This window comes from Olea europaea, unplaced genomic scaffold (genome assembly GCF_002742605.1).
Source record: "Olea europaea var. sylvestris unplaced genomic scaffold, O_europaea_v1 scaffold2495, whole genome shotgun sequence".
In the NCBI taxonomy this organism is placed as follows: Eukaryota; Viridiplantae; Streptophyta; class Magnoliopsida; order Lamiales; family Oleaceae; genus Olea; species Olea europaea.
In genome coordinates, this window is record NW_019243184.1 from 106733 (window position 1) to 120367 (window position 13635).

The following is a 13635-nucleotide window of genomic DNA, read 5'->3' on the forward strand; positions in this document are numbered from 1 at the left end:
TTTGAAAAATTGCAAACGGAAAACGGCCAGAGAGAACAGCCACCGTTCCTATTTTACTGGGTTATTATACGTCAGGCAAAAGCTCCAATTTAAAGGAAAACAGAAGTATACCTATTTTTCAAATTCCCCAAGTCGCTATGTTCACTGAATCGTTCAGTCGTTACTAGAACAAACGTCAGATGGTCGGCAGGAATCGCCAACTATTGTAAAGGTGGATTTTGATTGAGATTGCCATTGTTAAATTTGGTAGGTACATTTATCGAAGTTTAAAGAAAATACCGTTGTAAAATCTTTTTGTTTTTGTTAATTTCTTTGAAACAACAAAAACCCTTCTCAATTGTAACAACCTGTTTTGTATACATCTGTTATAGGTTTTGTGCTTAGTTTGAGTTTTTCACCCAAACCCCAAAAAATTAAATTTGTCTGGGTTTTCTTCCTTTTTTTTTTTTTTTTTTTTGCTTCATTGGAGGTTTCGATGGTCTACATTTAGTCGAAAGATAAATCTTTATATTATTTGTAAATGGATTTAAAAGGTTTTAAGTTACGAAAATTCGTCAGTTATTTCTGTGTGTTTGTTATGTGATCAGTCGTTTGTTATTGTTTAAGATGATGTCTGCTGTAACATTAATTTGCTTCTTTTTGTCTCTATCATGGCGGCCAAAGATTTCTGAAGGGTGTTGATTTCAATCAGTATACAGCTGTTGAAAGTTGAAATGGAGGCTGACAGGTATATCCTTATTGCATTTTTTGGGACAGCTTATGGTGTTCATTTTCTAACAGTGTTCTTGGTTCTTGAAAAAATTTATTCATGTCCAAAGTTTACAGTTTTCTTAGCTTTTCTTATATCCCGGTAGTTCAACTTTCCAGTTGGCCTTTTTCTCTACCATTGCATTAATTGTTATTAGTTCAAACAAAAATTCCCCTAAATTATGTAATGTTTGTTGAGAATTAGAAACTCTAATTCTATTCCACAGAGAGCAATCCATTAGCTGAAAAAAGACACACAGAGACTACGTCCTCTTCCACGATTGTAGTAATTCAATATGATGAAAAAAACCAAATTTTACAAGGATTCAAATTATTAAACTGCCCTTAATGAAATTTTTGTCTGAGGGCTCCGCCCTTGCACCCTGAGGATGGGGGCTTCTTGTCCCCTTCTAATCCTTATGGTGACCTCACCACGAAGGTCGATCCTCGTGCTGGCATTGCGGAGTAGCAATAATTAGGCTTCATAACTTACAATGTTAACGACTGTATCTTGTAAATATTATCACAATGGAAGAGAAGAAAGGCTTTAGCTTTAAAGGTGCGTAATGATGGGAAGTTGTTTTTCTTTGTATACTACTATAGATAAGTGGTTTCTTTTTTTTAATACTGTTACGATGAACTCAATAGCTTGTGCTTTAGGATGCCAAAGAGCGGAAAGGAAATTAAAGGATAGGTCCCTAGCACTAAAGAAGCTTTCTGCGTTTTGATTACTCATTTAAGTCTTTTCTTGACAAATGAACATCCTCGAAGTGATACACAAGCTTAGCAAACTTTAATAATAATTTGTGGCTTTGCTCCCATGTATTGAGTTCCAAACATCTTCCAAGCATAAAAATTAATACATACACATGATCTAAATGAAAAGAGTAATGTTATTTGCAATCGTTCAGTGTTGTAGTCGCTTTATGTGGCATACATGTGACGGTTAGTGATTTGATACATTAATGTGGTAGTTTTTTATTATCTTATATAACAAATCATTAACCGCCACGTGTATGTCACGTAGGGCAACTGTGGCAGTGAGCGATTGCAAATAACATTATTCAAATGAAAAATAAATTGTTTGTTTAAACTTGGCCCTTAACATGTTATTTTTTACTTTAATGATGTTGTCAAGCGTGGTTTTGACAAGTGTTTTGAGAATGGATGAGTTGTAATCTGAAATCAATTTAGTTTTATGCTAGGGAGATCTACCTGGAAGCTCTTTACATACTCAAGGAGATATATGATAAAATATAGAAAAGCAATCAAGATTATATATGGCCTTTATTGATTCAGGAACCACAAAGATAAGGTACCAGGAGAAGTGGTATGGCTGTTATCAGATGAAAGTTATTTCCACTGTATATATCAAATAATTACTGATATGGATGGTTGAGTACTCAAGTTACTCAAAGCATAAGAATGGCAGGGTGGCAGCTCTAGTAAATAATTTCCTAATCACTATAGGCATGTATCAAGATTCTCCTCAAATTTATATCTTTTCAATTTGTTCGTGGACTAGGTTATAAAACTAACCAAGTATTGACATAGTTTTATTTGATGGGATCAAAAAAGGATATAAATCGTACGTAAGTTAGAGTTTTGAAGGAGTATTTTAGAATTTAAGTACTTTAGGTTAGGTAAACTTAGATGAAAAAAAGGGTCCTTTTTGTAACAGTAAGAGAAGATAATAGTGGACTCACTATGAAAGAATTTTATTTTATTTTTTAATGAGTGTTTTAAGTATTTAGGTTTAATTATTTACTGGGAAAAGGACTTGAGAGGTGAAAAGGTTACAATGTATGAGATTAGAGCACACTGGATGAAATAGGTAAGTATTACATGAATTCCATGTGACAGGAACATACCTATAAGGTTCAAGGGAGGTTCTACAAAATGTCAAGTTTTTTGGCCATTAAAGGCCAAAATACTATAAGAAGAAAGCAACAGAATTGAAGAGTCTAAGATCATATTCGACCATATTAAAATGGATAACGATAACAACTGGAATATGCCATTGCCGACAAGTGGAGCTAGTGCCAATTGAGAAAAATTACGAAATAATAATTTAGGTTGTTGAGCATGTCTTGCATAGATGGAAGACATTTTAGTAGAACATGCTAGAAGAGGGAAGATAGAACAAGGTCAACATGGTCTATTGAGATTGCCAAGGGTTTGAACAAACACAAATCTTCTAGTAGTACTAGTGAGGTTCAAATGGAATGATGAAAAAGTTTTCATTATGCCTACCCCAAACTTGTTGACTGTAATGCTTAGTTTGCATTTCTTTTGTTGTCCACTGTTTGCCTGTACTGGCTTAGAGAATGTGGGGTTGTTTCTCTTCCAATAGGAGTGTGAAATTAGGAGTTACTAATTTCACTTAGCATATTCTTATGGGGATACGCCAATATTATGGCATTAAGGCTATCCATACTAGTAGATGTGAATGATTACCTAACCCTTTCATGTAGAAGGATCATGCTGATAATTTCCCTCAGAATCAGTTCAGTTTTATTTGTATTTTGTCGTCTTCATTTCTATTCATTGTCTTTTCTTTGCTCAAGGGAAAAACCATAGGGGCATGCATTTTGTAACGAAAATCTGAGCTCGCCTGGAGAATATCCTCTCCATGTTTCCTTTTTCAGTTTTACACATGGATTTTTGAGCTTGATTTTGATAACGATGACTAAAAATTTTATTTGATGCCATTCTTCTGCTTATTATCTTTTGTCAATATATCCTGGAAACATGGGGATGGCACTGCTGAGGTCATTCTAGAAGACATCTTAATCTAGTTTGATGAGATTTCTACAATGGCTTCTGTACAAGTTTTCCAGGTCATTGGATGCTCCGACTGGTATCTTTATATATTTTTGTTGTTATTTCTTATGGCAAAAGATATAATAATTTGCAAATATTCTCCTTTGTATCGCCTTTCCTCATTATATGTGTAACTCTCAAATTGAAGTGATATTGGTTATCTACTTATGCGTCTCAATCTTATTATCTCGTTCATACGTTTTTAGTTTCATTGCAGACTAAATTCTCCCAATACATCAGCAGTTCTATTTGAAGTTTTTGGTCATCAGCTTCAGTTTTCACAGGTATTAGGCCTTTTCGATGAGTTTGTGCAAATCTCTATTTCTTTCAGTAAAATACTGTAATGGCAAAGCTTGTTGCAGTTTCTGTGATTCACTATCATATGATTCTTCAAGTTTTTTGGAAGTTCCATAATGTTAGACATTCCACCGAGCCAATATTTTGTTACAGAGAATTCCAGCTGTTAACACATAATAAAATTCCTGATGCTTATAATCTCTTGGAAAAGGCATTACTCTTTTAGTTTTTTTTTAAAAATTATTTTCTATTCTGGGTTCTTGAGAAGGTACTTCTGAATATTCTGGTTCAGGGGATTTCATTTGCTAATAAATATAGGCATCGCAAATCGATAATCAGTGTCATATATCTTAAATTTTCCTTTCCAAAAGATTATTAAAACCTAGAGAAGTTCTTTTGTCCTTGAGCCATTACAATGACTAAGCTACGTGATAGCTGCATATAAATTTGCTGCTACTTAGTGTCTCCTTAGTCATTTTATTATATTTTGAAATATTGAAACCTCTTTGTGTGAATTCTTTTCTGCTTTCTTAACGTCGGAGTTAAAAATATTGTTTTTCCCATTTCTTATTTGTGTTTCCATTCCCATGACTAGTTTGTGGCAATTGTGTCAGGTTTTTCCTGAATTATTTATTAAGATGGGGAAAAAAAAAAGTGAAAATTATTTGATATGATAATACTCTATTGTACTTCCATTTTTTATTTATTTTTTTGACCCTGTCTCTTAGCCTCATTCACAGCGACAGTTTGCTGTGTGATTGTGACAGGATCCCAATTCTAAGCATTTAGGAACTACCGTTTGGGATGCATCAATGGTGTTCGTCAAATTTCTGGTAACAAATATCGCTCTACAGTAAGAAAAAGATCATTATATTCATTGATTAAATTGTTCTTTTCATAAGCTGATATCTGATGAAATATATTGATGAATTTCTTTCCCTGAGAGTAATTCCCAATGTACTCCCCTAGCTTGTAGATTTGGTAGTCCCCAGCCTTGTGATTTTCTCTCTCTAATACACTGATATCAATCTACTGCTATATGAATGTCATGTTTTAGTTGTACGGCCTTTAGTTTATCTTGGTCTTATCTTTCTTTATATTAAACACTGTTAGACTTATCAACACTTCAGCTTTTGGCATGTGGTCTGTTTGTCAACACCTGATTTAACTAAAGATTCAGAACTATTTTGCATTAATTGGTGTAGGAGAAAAATTGTAGAAAGGGAAAGTTTTCTCCATCTAAACTGAAAGGAAAACGTGTGATTGAACTTGGAGCAGGCTGTGGTGTAGCTGGATTTGGTGAGTTTCTTTTACTGCTGAACTTCAGTATGAACACTTGTTACAGGTTTTCTAAGCATGTTTGGGATTTGTTTATTAACGGTTTAAATTATAAATTGATAGAAATGATTGGTGAATAAGTGTATGGTACTTGTGCGTCTCATGAAGTGTGTAGATAAAAATTGTTTTGCTCAATTATAAACACCGTCCACGATCAAGAGGTTAAGTTAGTGATACTCCTTTTGTTTGGTATATTTAATCCAATGAATTTAAGAAGTCAAAATCATGTCATGGAACTGGTTAAAAACTTCACCAATGATAACTAGTACAAACTTAGGTAGGTCAATTGTCACCTATCCATCGTCTTCTCTCCAGTGAAGTGATTAGTTCCTAATATTGGCACGCAATCCCTATGAAAAGCAAGTATTCCAATTGGAGGCATTTATAAACGGTAGCCAAACAAGGATTATGTTTGTATGTTGTTTATAAATGATTACATTAGAAATATATAGAAATGAGTGATAAATAAGTGGGTAATATTTGTGGATCCACAAAATATGTGGATAAAAACTGATTTGATCGATTATAAACAATTAATAAATAGTAGCCAAACATGGGCTAATCTGACAGAGACTGCATTCTTCAGGAATGGCATTTCTTGGTTGTGATGTAATTTCAACAGACCAAACTGAGGTTTTGCCTTTGTTGATGAGCAACGCTGAACGCAATAGTTCAAGGATACTGCAAATGAATCCTGGTTCAGGTGTGCTTCTCAATTTATCTTTAAATTTTTATTTTTTTGCCTATTTGATTGTCTTTCTGTTTTCTTCTGTAAACTTTCCACACATGAAAGATTCTTACTCTTTGATTCTAACAACGACATGACATGTAATCTGGAGTGTGAGATAATTGTAATGGCTCTGTCCACCAGAACTTGTGTATTAAGTTAAAGATAAAAATTGTTGGTTGACATTACTGGGTCCTCGTATTAAAATTTTATCCCTTGTAGACTCCTTTGGCTCCATCCAGGTGGCAGAGCTGAACTGGGGTAATGCAGATCATATTAGGGCTGTTGTTCCTCCATTTGACTACATTATTGGCACCGATATTGTAAGTTGTATGCAATAGTGTTTTATACCATTATGTTCACTATTTCCCTTTTGTTTTGAACTCTACTGTGAGCGGGTCCTGTGGGAGTGGGAACAAAATGCACAGGAATAGTGCTTCATTCTTATGAACTCTGCCTGAATGTTCGAATTTCACCAATTTTGGAATTTATCCCATGGACATAAAACGCCAGCATAAGTTTACTTGTTTAGACAGTTTTTCCTCAGTAAACACCGAATAATTATAGAAGGTCATCTCCAATGCATCCCCCAAAACACCAAAATGCACCATTTTTTGGTGCAAAACAACTCCAATGCAATACTATACTTTGCACTATTTTGGTACAAAGTGTCCAAAGTCATTTTTACTTTTTCTTTTCATTTCCCAAATAAATTGATTAAGGGTATTTGTGTAATATGTGCTATATATTTTTTAATATAATAAATTATTATTATTATTTGCATTTAAATTAAATTTTAAATGTAAAAAATAATGAATTAATTAAAAGAAGAAAAAAAATTTAAAATATAACAAACACGATTATTTCTTAAAGTTAACACGAAATATATTAAAATAATTAAATAAATAATGAATTTTTATATTTATTAATGAATTTAATTTTTCCTTAATTTAACGTAATTATTTATTTAGTAATATATTTATTTATGAAATAATTAAATAAATAATATTTCAAATAAATAAATTATTAAGAAAAAAGAGAAGAAAATGGTTAAACACTATTCATTCGGTGTAAGTTTTAATGTGATGGTTAGAGATGAATTTTAGTTTGGTGCAAAATGGTGCAAATTTTGATGCAACATTGGAGATGGCCTAAGGTTTCATAATTTTTCTGCTTTTTGTGTAACTAGGTTTACTCGGAGCATCTTTTGGAACCATTGTTGCAGACTATACTTTCGTTATCTGGACCGAAAACCACAATCTTGGTATTGTACTTCAGAAACTTTTGAAAATTGTATATTTTTTAACTTTGAATTGAAATTGATAATCTAGTTTATACCTTGTTGCTGAATTTTATTTTGCAGTTGGGTTACGAAATTCGTTCCACAAATGTCCACGAACAAATGCTAGAATTATGGAAAAGATATTTTGAGGTTAAAATTGTTCCAAGAGCAAAGGTACCTGTCTTTTAGATATACATCTATTTGCAAAGTTCACTTGAAACTTTGTGTTTCTTGCGGTTGGTGACTAATAAACATACAAACTAGTCGGCCGTACGGTCACTTGAGAAGATAGTACGATCAAGTAGTGTATGTAATTACATTGTTCTTGCCGGACGCTAATTCTATTTTTCTTTTTCATCTTGGATTCTCTGTTTGAACCTCACCTGCTGTTCGGTCATAAATCATTTAAAATGTCTTATATGAACAAATTTATACAACAATCAAAGTAAGCATTTGTCAATTCCATGAGAAAGCGGTTTTTCTGATTTTGAAAATGATTTTTGTTATCCTTGTAGATGCACAATGAATACCAACATCCAAGTATACAATTGTACATAATGAGCCATAAATCTTCAGACAACATTGGCAAAGGGCTTGACTGCCATATCGAAGGAGTTGAAATTAAAGAATTCAAATGTAAACTGGAGGAAGATGATGACGATAATACTTCTGTTGTTAATGCAGTTGAGGATTGTCAAGGTGATCTTGTTAAGGAAGGGAGCAAGTCAGCTGCAAATCCCCAGAGTGAAAAGCTTAGCGAGTGGGAGGCAAGAAGATATGGGGCCATGGCTGCTCGCCTTCTTCGCGATGTAAAGATAACCTAGATATACTAGGTTTTTATACCCGTTATAACTATGCTAGTAGGGTTAAAATTTTGCTTAATGGACATACAAAGACTATATCTCACTCTGCTATTTACTAGCAATTAAGGCAACTACATGTTCTCAATATGGAAGAAAAGCTTGCATTGTGCTTAATGTAGAATTTGGACACATTCTAAACTATGGTGTTGTAGCTCTAATATCTTTGAATTCGAGTAAATTCAGCACATGAACTATGTGCCGAACATGTTAGTATATTCAGTACTTAAAAAGTGTCTTGACTGATTTATCATGATCAGTCATTCAAAAGATCCTTTATTGAACTCGCTATCACACGAGGGTCTTTCATAAGACAATTGTGAGGGAAGGCTAAACGAAAGCCATTGAAATCTCAAGTGAAACATTGTCCGAATGAAAAGAGAAGACAGACTATTTTGATATCTAGTACGATTTGATCAGCAGGTTTAGAAAGAGGAAAAACGGGGGGAATTATGGTACATACTTTGCTGAAGAAGTTTGCCATCCTTGGAGATAGATGCAGAGCTGGAGTTAGAGACATGTCCCAGAATAGAAAAGGGATCCTCGTATATTCCCAAATAAGAAATAAGAGGATCTGCTCGACACTTGTCAATGACAACCCTTAACTTACTGGATTCAACTTTCCCAAATCTTAACAGCCTTTTATATCCCACTGTGGTACCATTTACGACCTCTTCCCAATCACCTTCTAAGTTCAAGAAGTCGACATGGAATTCTATAATCCGCTGACCCATGTGGATGGGCTCTTGCACTAGCAATACATTAAAACTCACAACCTCTTCAAAGTCTAAATTTAACACCCACTTTGATTGTGCCTTACTAGGAGCCCAGTACAGATAGATACCTTCCTCAAGAACATTGTCAGGACCATAACGGGAATTATTTGGACCATCCCTTACACTGCTTGCAGAGATAAGAGCACCTTTTGCTAGATTGTTGGAAAATATGGATTTCCGAATCTCTGAAAATTCCTCAAGGACTCGTATGTCTTCATGTGATATAAGACCTGAAGAATTTGGAGGTACATTTAATAACAAAAGACAGTTTCTTCCGACTGATTTGTAGTACAGATCAAGCAAAGTAATTGCAGATTTTGGTACTTGCGACGCATGCCAAAACCATCCAGGTCGGATGGAAACATCACACTCTGCAGGTACCCAGTCGTGGCCAAGAGGATCTCCTTCTCCAGAGTATCTGTCACATGTATATATTGAAAACAATTATTACTATGCAGGTCTACACTAGCAATGGAACATATTGGCATAAGGAAGATGCTTTCTCATTTTATTATGAAAACATTAGGACTTTTGGCTGTCTCCTACTCTAAGTAGTATGATTGAAGTTGATTGATGTTTAGCGCTCCAAATATGCCATTAAAAAGTAAAAACCCAACCCTTTTTCGTGAGGTAGACATTGGGCAGCTTAGCCAAAAATTAACCATATTCACATATTCTAAATCAAAAGTTAAGTAGAAATAGCAAAATAAATAATAGAGAAACCCATTCCAAATTCGCGATAAGAAATAATACAAAAGAACAAAATTTATGTAAAGATGAGATAGAGTAGTAGTCTACAGAAAGCCAGATTCCAGACTCAAAATTAATATACATGGTCTTGTTGACATGCATGAATCCAAAAATATTGAAGGGGGAATATTTTCACAATAATGCAAGTAAAAGATAGCACTGAAATAGAGTAACAGAAGAGGACTCACTTAGGATTAGTATCCCCAATCTTAATAGCACTTCGATTGAAAAGAGACCAGCATGTGGTCCCAGCAACACCAGATTCATCTCCAACCCACCTTGTGTCTGGACCATCATCGGAAAAAATGACTGCCCCAGGCTGAAGCTGATGAATGAGGCTAAACCAATCATCAAAAAAATATTCCATATCCTTCTCTTTCTCACCTTTAGCACCATCCAACCAAACTTCTCTTATTTCACCATATCTGCTCCAATTCAAGTGAGAAAACAATGTTAGTAATTTATAATGAAATGAGATTCAACATTTTACTGATAAGGTCAACGAGATTCAATGTGAGATATATTAAATTAGAGGAAGTAAGAAACTGAAAAACAGGATGCAATAGACATGACAGCCAATATGGCACAGTCCATGTAGAAACTTCCCGAAATTATCACTGATTTTTTTGACAGCCTCTACTGTTGACTGAGCTAATATATGTATATAGCTTTAGTTTTCTCGATTCTCTGTAGGCTGAAGTGGATCTTTCCTTTCATGTTTCTATATACTCCCTGACCACCTAGTTCAAAGTAAGAAATGTTCACTAACCACATAGTGTTAGATCCGTGAAGATCAGGTTTTTTCTTTTACCATTTGCCAATATTTGAATCATATAGCTACAGCCTTAATCACCGGTACCTCTGAGTGTCTGACCTTAATTATCAAACGAAATTTTTTTCTGCTCTTGCTCGAAGAAACTCCTTTATTCAGAGATTTATGAATTATCAGTGCTGAGGTATTTGAAGTAACATCTAAATCTGTCAGATGTGTTCAAACTCAACGGAGGAAATTATTTGGAGGGGTCTCAATTGGTGAAAACACATCTGAAAGGAAAATGAAAGTTACGCTCTACTAGGCCAGATATTACCTAAAAGGATACTAAATTCACCATCTAGAATGAGAAGGATTTCTAATATTATGCTGGTATAGAACTTGATTCAACGAGATCAATTGAACTTGCACATTATTCTCCAATCAGTAATTAATATTACAATGTTTAACAAGAAATATCATCAATGCATCTATCTCAACTAAGACATCACCAATAAGGATTATCATCAACATAAACTATATGATTACCAATCTGACCATCCACATTGCATGTTTAAAAATGTAGGCACAACACCTTGACTTAGAGCACAGTCCATTCTTTAAACAGCTTTGGGAAATCTTTTATAGCAACCATTATGGAATGTATTTTTTACATCGAGTTGTTGCGAAGTCTAATCTAGTTAGCAGCTAAAGATAATAAAATTTGAAAAATATTCACCTAATTACGGGAGCAAAATTTACCCCATCGTCAATACTATGAATCCTTGAGCAAAAACTTGGAGTTACATCATTCCCTACTCTTATCAGCTTTACACTTAACAGAGAAGATCCACTCACAGCCAACTGTATTTTTTTTCTTTTTTTCTTTTAACCTTTAGGTACCAATTCCCATTCACCACTTTTTGGATAGCTCTCATTTCTTCAAGTACTACCTTTGTTCGTTTCAAGTAACATTTAGAGCTCCATGTATATTTTTTGGAAATCCAATACCATAGAGATGGATAAAAATGCTCAGTAAGATCAAATAATTTGTCATATGAAACAAAATTTGAATAGGAAGAAGACTTCAGGCTTTAGTTCCTTTTCTAGAAGCAATTGTATTTCGAAGTCATACTTTAGATTCTTGGCAATTAGAAGAATGTAGCAACTGGCTTTCATAGTTTTCATGTGATTATATTTATAGGTACTCTTTTCTAGATCATATGTGGTATTAGCCATTTTTCTACTGCTTGAGGCTTCTTCCTTCTTGTTAAACGCGAAGTTACATGGGAAAAATTAGCAAGACTTGCATATGGATGGGAGATGGGGGAGGAAGCATATTACATCTACCTGAGTTTGGGTAAAACTGACTATGCTACTTGGGTTTGGTCCATTTCATGTCTAAAAAAATGCAGACTAATTTATATTACTTGACCTAGTGAAGAGAATTCGGCAAAACCATTAAGAATCAGTAAATGTGCCAGGTCCACATCACACAGGGTAAGATTGACAGTAATTTGTAAGTGCTAAGCCTTAATGTATGATTCCTTAAGGATGGGTGAATGTCTCCTAAAGTCACAGCCAATCTCAAGGGCATTGACATAAACACTTCGTGAAAGTCACAACTCAAAAGTAGCTTCTCAAAGCAAAATAATGGCAAATAAATTGGTTCGCACCTTTTTTTTTTTTTTTTTACTCGGCCATCAAGATGCACAGCATTACAGAGTATTAATTATCAATCACGTTTCGTAGACCCAGTTTCACCCTAGTAGAATGAACATGTTGTGTGGTATTCATGCCATGCCACTCAAAGTACTTATTTGAGTGTTAAAACAACTTTTCTCATAAATATCATCACCATCTCATCTTTACATGATTACAAGGAAGCATTCGTAAATGAGATACTCATTAATTAGGTAGTACCGAACTCACACCCTCAATTGCTTCACCAAGTCTATTTAGCAATTATTTCCAGAATTAATCTTTCGGTAAACACCGTTAATCAAGCAGAACTAACATATATGAATCAATTGCTTCACCATGACTGAAACTAACAATTATTTCCACGATTGCCCAAACATCAGACGCCCTTCCAAATTTAACCAGTACATCCACCCACAAAATTAATTCTTGACCCATAAGGCAAAGTTTCCAAACAACACAATTCCAATAGCATACAACAAAAATAGCAAAATTTTAGATTACTTCAAAAGTAAACAGAACCCACATCATAATTCAACAAAAGAAACACAAAGCAAGAAACTTTACCATACCTAGTGAGCAACTCAGTCATCTGCCCCATATAATACTCATTGTACTCAAGAGTCTCCCCATAAGTAGGCTCATGTCTATCCCAAGGAGAAAGATAAACTCCCAACTGCAATCCAGCACTCTTAGCAGCTTCGGTCAGCTCTTTCAACACATCACCGGTCCCATTTCTCCAAGAGCTAGACTTCACAGAATAATCAGTATACTCAGAGGGCCAAAGACAGAATCCATCGTGGTGTTTTACAGTCAATATAACTCTTGAAAATCCATTGTTTTTGGCCACATTGACCCACTGCGAGGCATTGAATGAAGTAGGGTTGAACAGAGAAGGGTCTACATGCCCTGTCCCCCACTCCGAGTCTGTGAAAGTATTGGTACCAAAGTGCAAGAACATCGCCATTTCTGTGAGTTGCCATGAGATTTGCTGTGAAGTTGGAATGGGAAGAATTGGAATTGGAGGGGGCGTAGGATGGGATGAAAGTAAGAGTGAAAGTGAGGTTTGGGATGTGAGGTAGTAGATTATGATAGTGAGAATAATAGGTTGTCTGAAGGGTTTTCCTGTTTGATGATCAGGTGCTGTTTTCTTGATCATCTTTCTTTGATGGATGAGAACTGAGAATTTTCACTTTTTGTTCTTATTTTACTTTCTTATAATTTAAAACCTTATTTCTCTCATTTGAAGCATGTGCTGTGACTTTTTTCCTTTTTTTATTTTAATTTTATCATTTTTGTTGATTAGCTTAAAAACAATTAAAAGGAAGAGACGTTGAGCCGTCGTCATCATTATCACCTAATATGATGGCAGCCTTAAGCGGGTTTCAGAGGGGTTAGGCTAAAGCACTGAACTCTTGTCCAAACAATTATTGGGCCAGACTCAATATCTGGGCCAGTAATGAGTTTTCTAAGGAAAAAAAAATCATATTCCAAGTGTATTGTTTATACCAATTCACAAATTTGATTCATAGTTTAAAAATTCAAAATTCAAGTATATATATAATTAATTGAGAATATTTATT

The 13635-nt window shown here is 34.5% G+C and overlaps 2 protein-coding genes across 8 annotated transcripts; one reads left to right on the plus strand and one right to left on the minus strand.

The window, feature by feature from the left end:
- LOC111382424 (protein N-lysine methyltransferase METTL21A) lies at nt 1–8292 on the plus strand. Of its 7 annotated transcripts, none has more exons than XM_023006395.1 (10): nt 1–246; nt 664–727; nt 3788–3854; nt 4635–4700; nt 5073–5166; nt 5792–5908; nt 6155–6255; nt 7122–7196; nt 7296–7388; nt 7730–8218. In XM_023006395.1, exons 2-10 carry the CDS (start codon nt 714–716, stop codon nt 8036–8038), a joined length of 936 nt encoding a protein of 311 aa, XP_022862163.1. In that variant the 5' UTR covers nt 1–246; nt 664–713; the 3' UTR covers nt 8039–8218. The 7 variants fall into 7 exon arrangements, with proteins under 7 accessions (XP_022862163.1, XP_022862165.1, XP_022862161.1 ...); XM_023006397.1 differs by having other exon boundaries at nt 38–246; nt 3777–3854; XM_023006393.1 differs by lacking the exon at nt 1–246 and adding an exon at nt 3529–3587.
- Nucleotides 8246–13274, minus strand: LOC111382423 (alpha-L-fucosidase 1-like). The gene is made up of 3 exons (XM_023006391.1): nt 12625–13274; nt 9789–10025; nt 8246–9268 (listed from the first exon to the last, which is right to left on the minus strand). Exons 1-3 carry the CDS (start codon nt 13209–13211, stop codon nt 8500–8502), a joined length of 1593 nt encoding a protein of 530 aa, XP_022862159.1. The 5' UTR covers nt 13212–13274; the 3' UTR covers nt 8246–8499.
- Between the last annotated feature and the right edge of the window lie 361 nt (nt 13275–13635).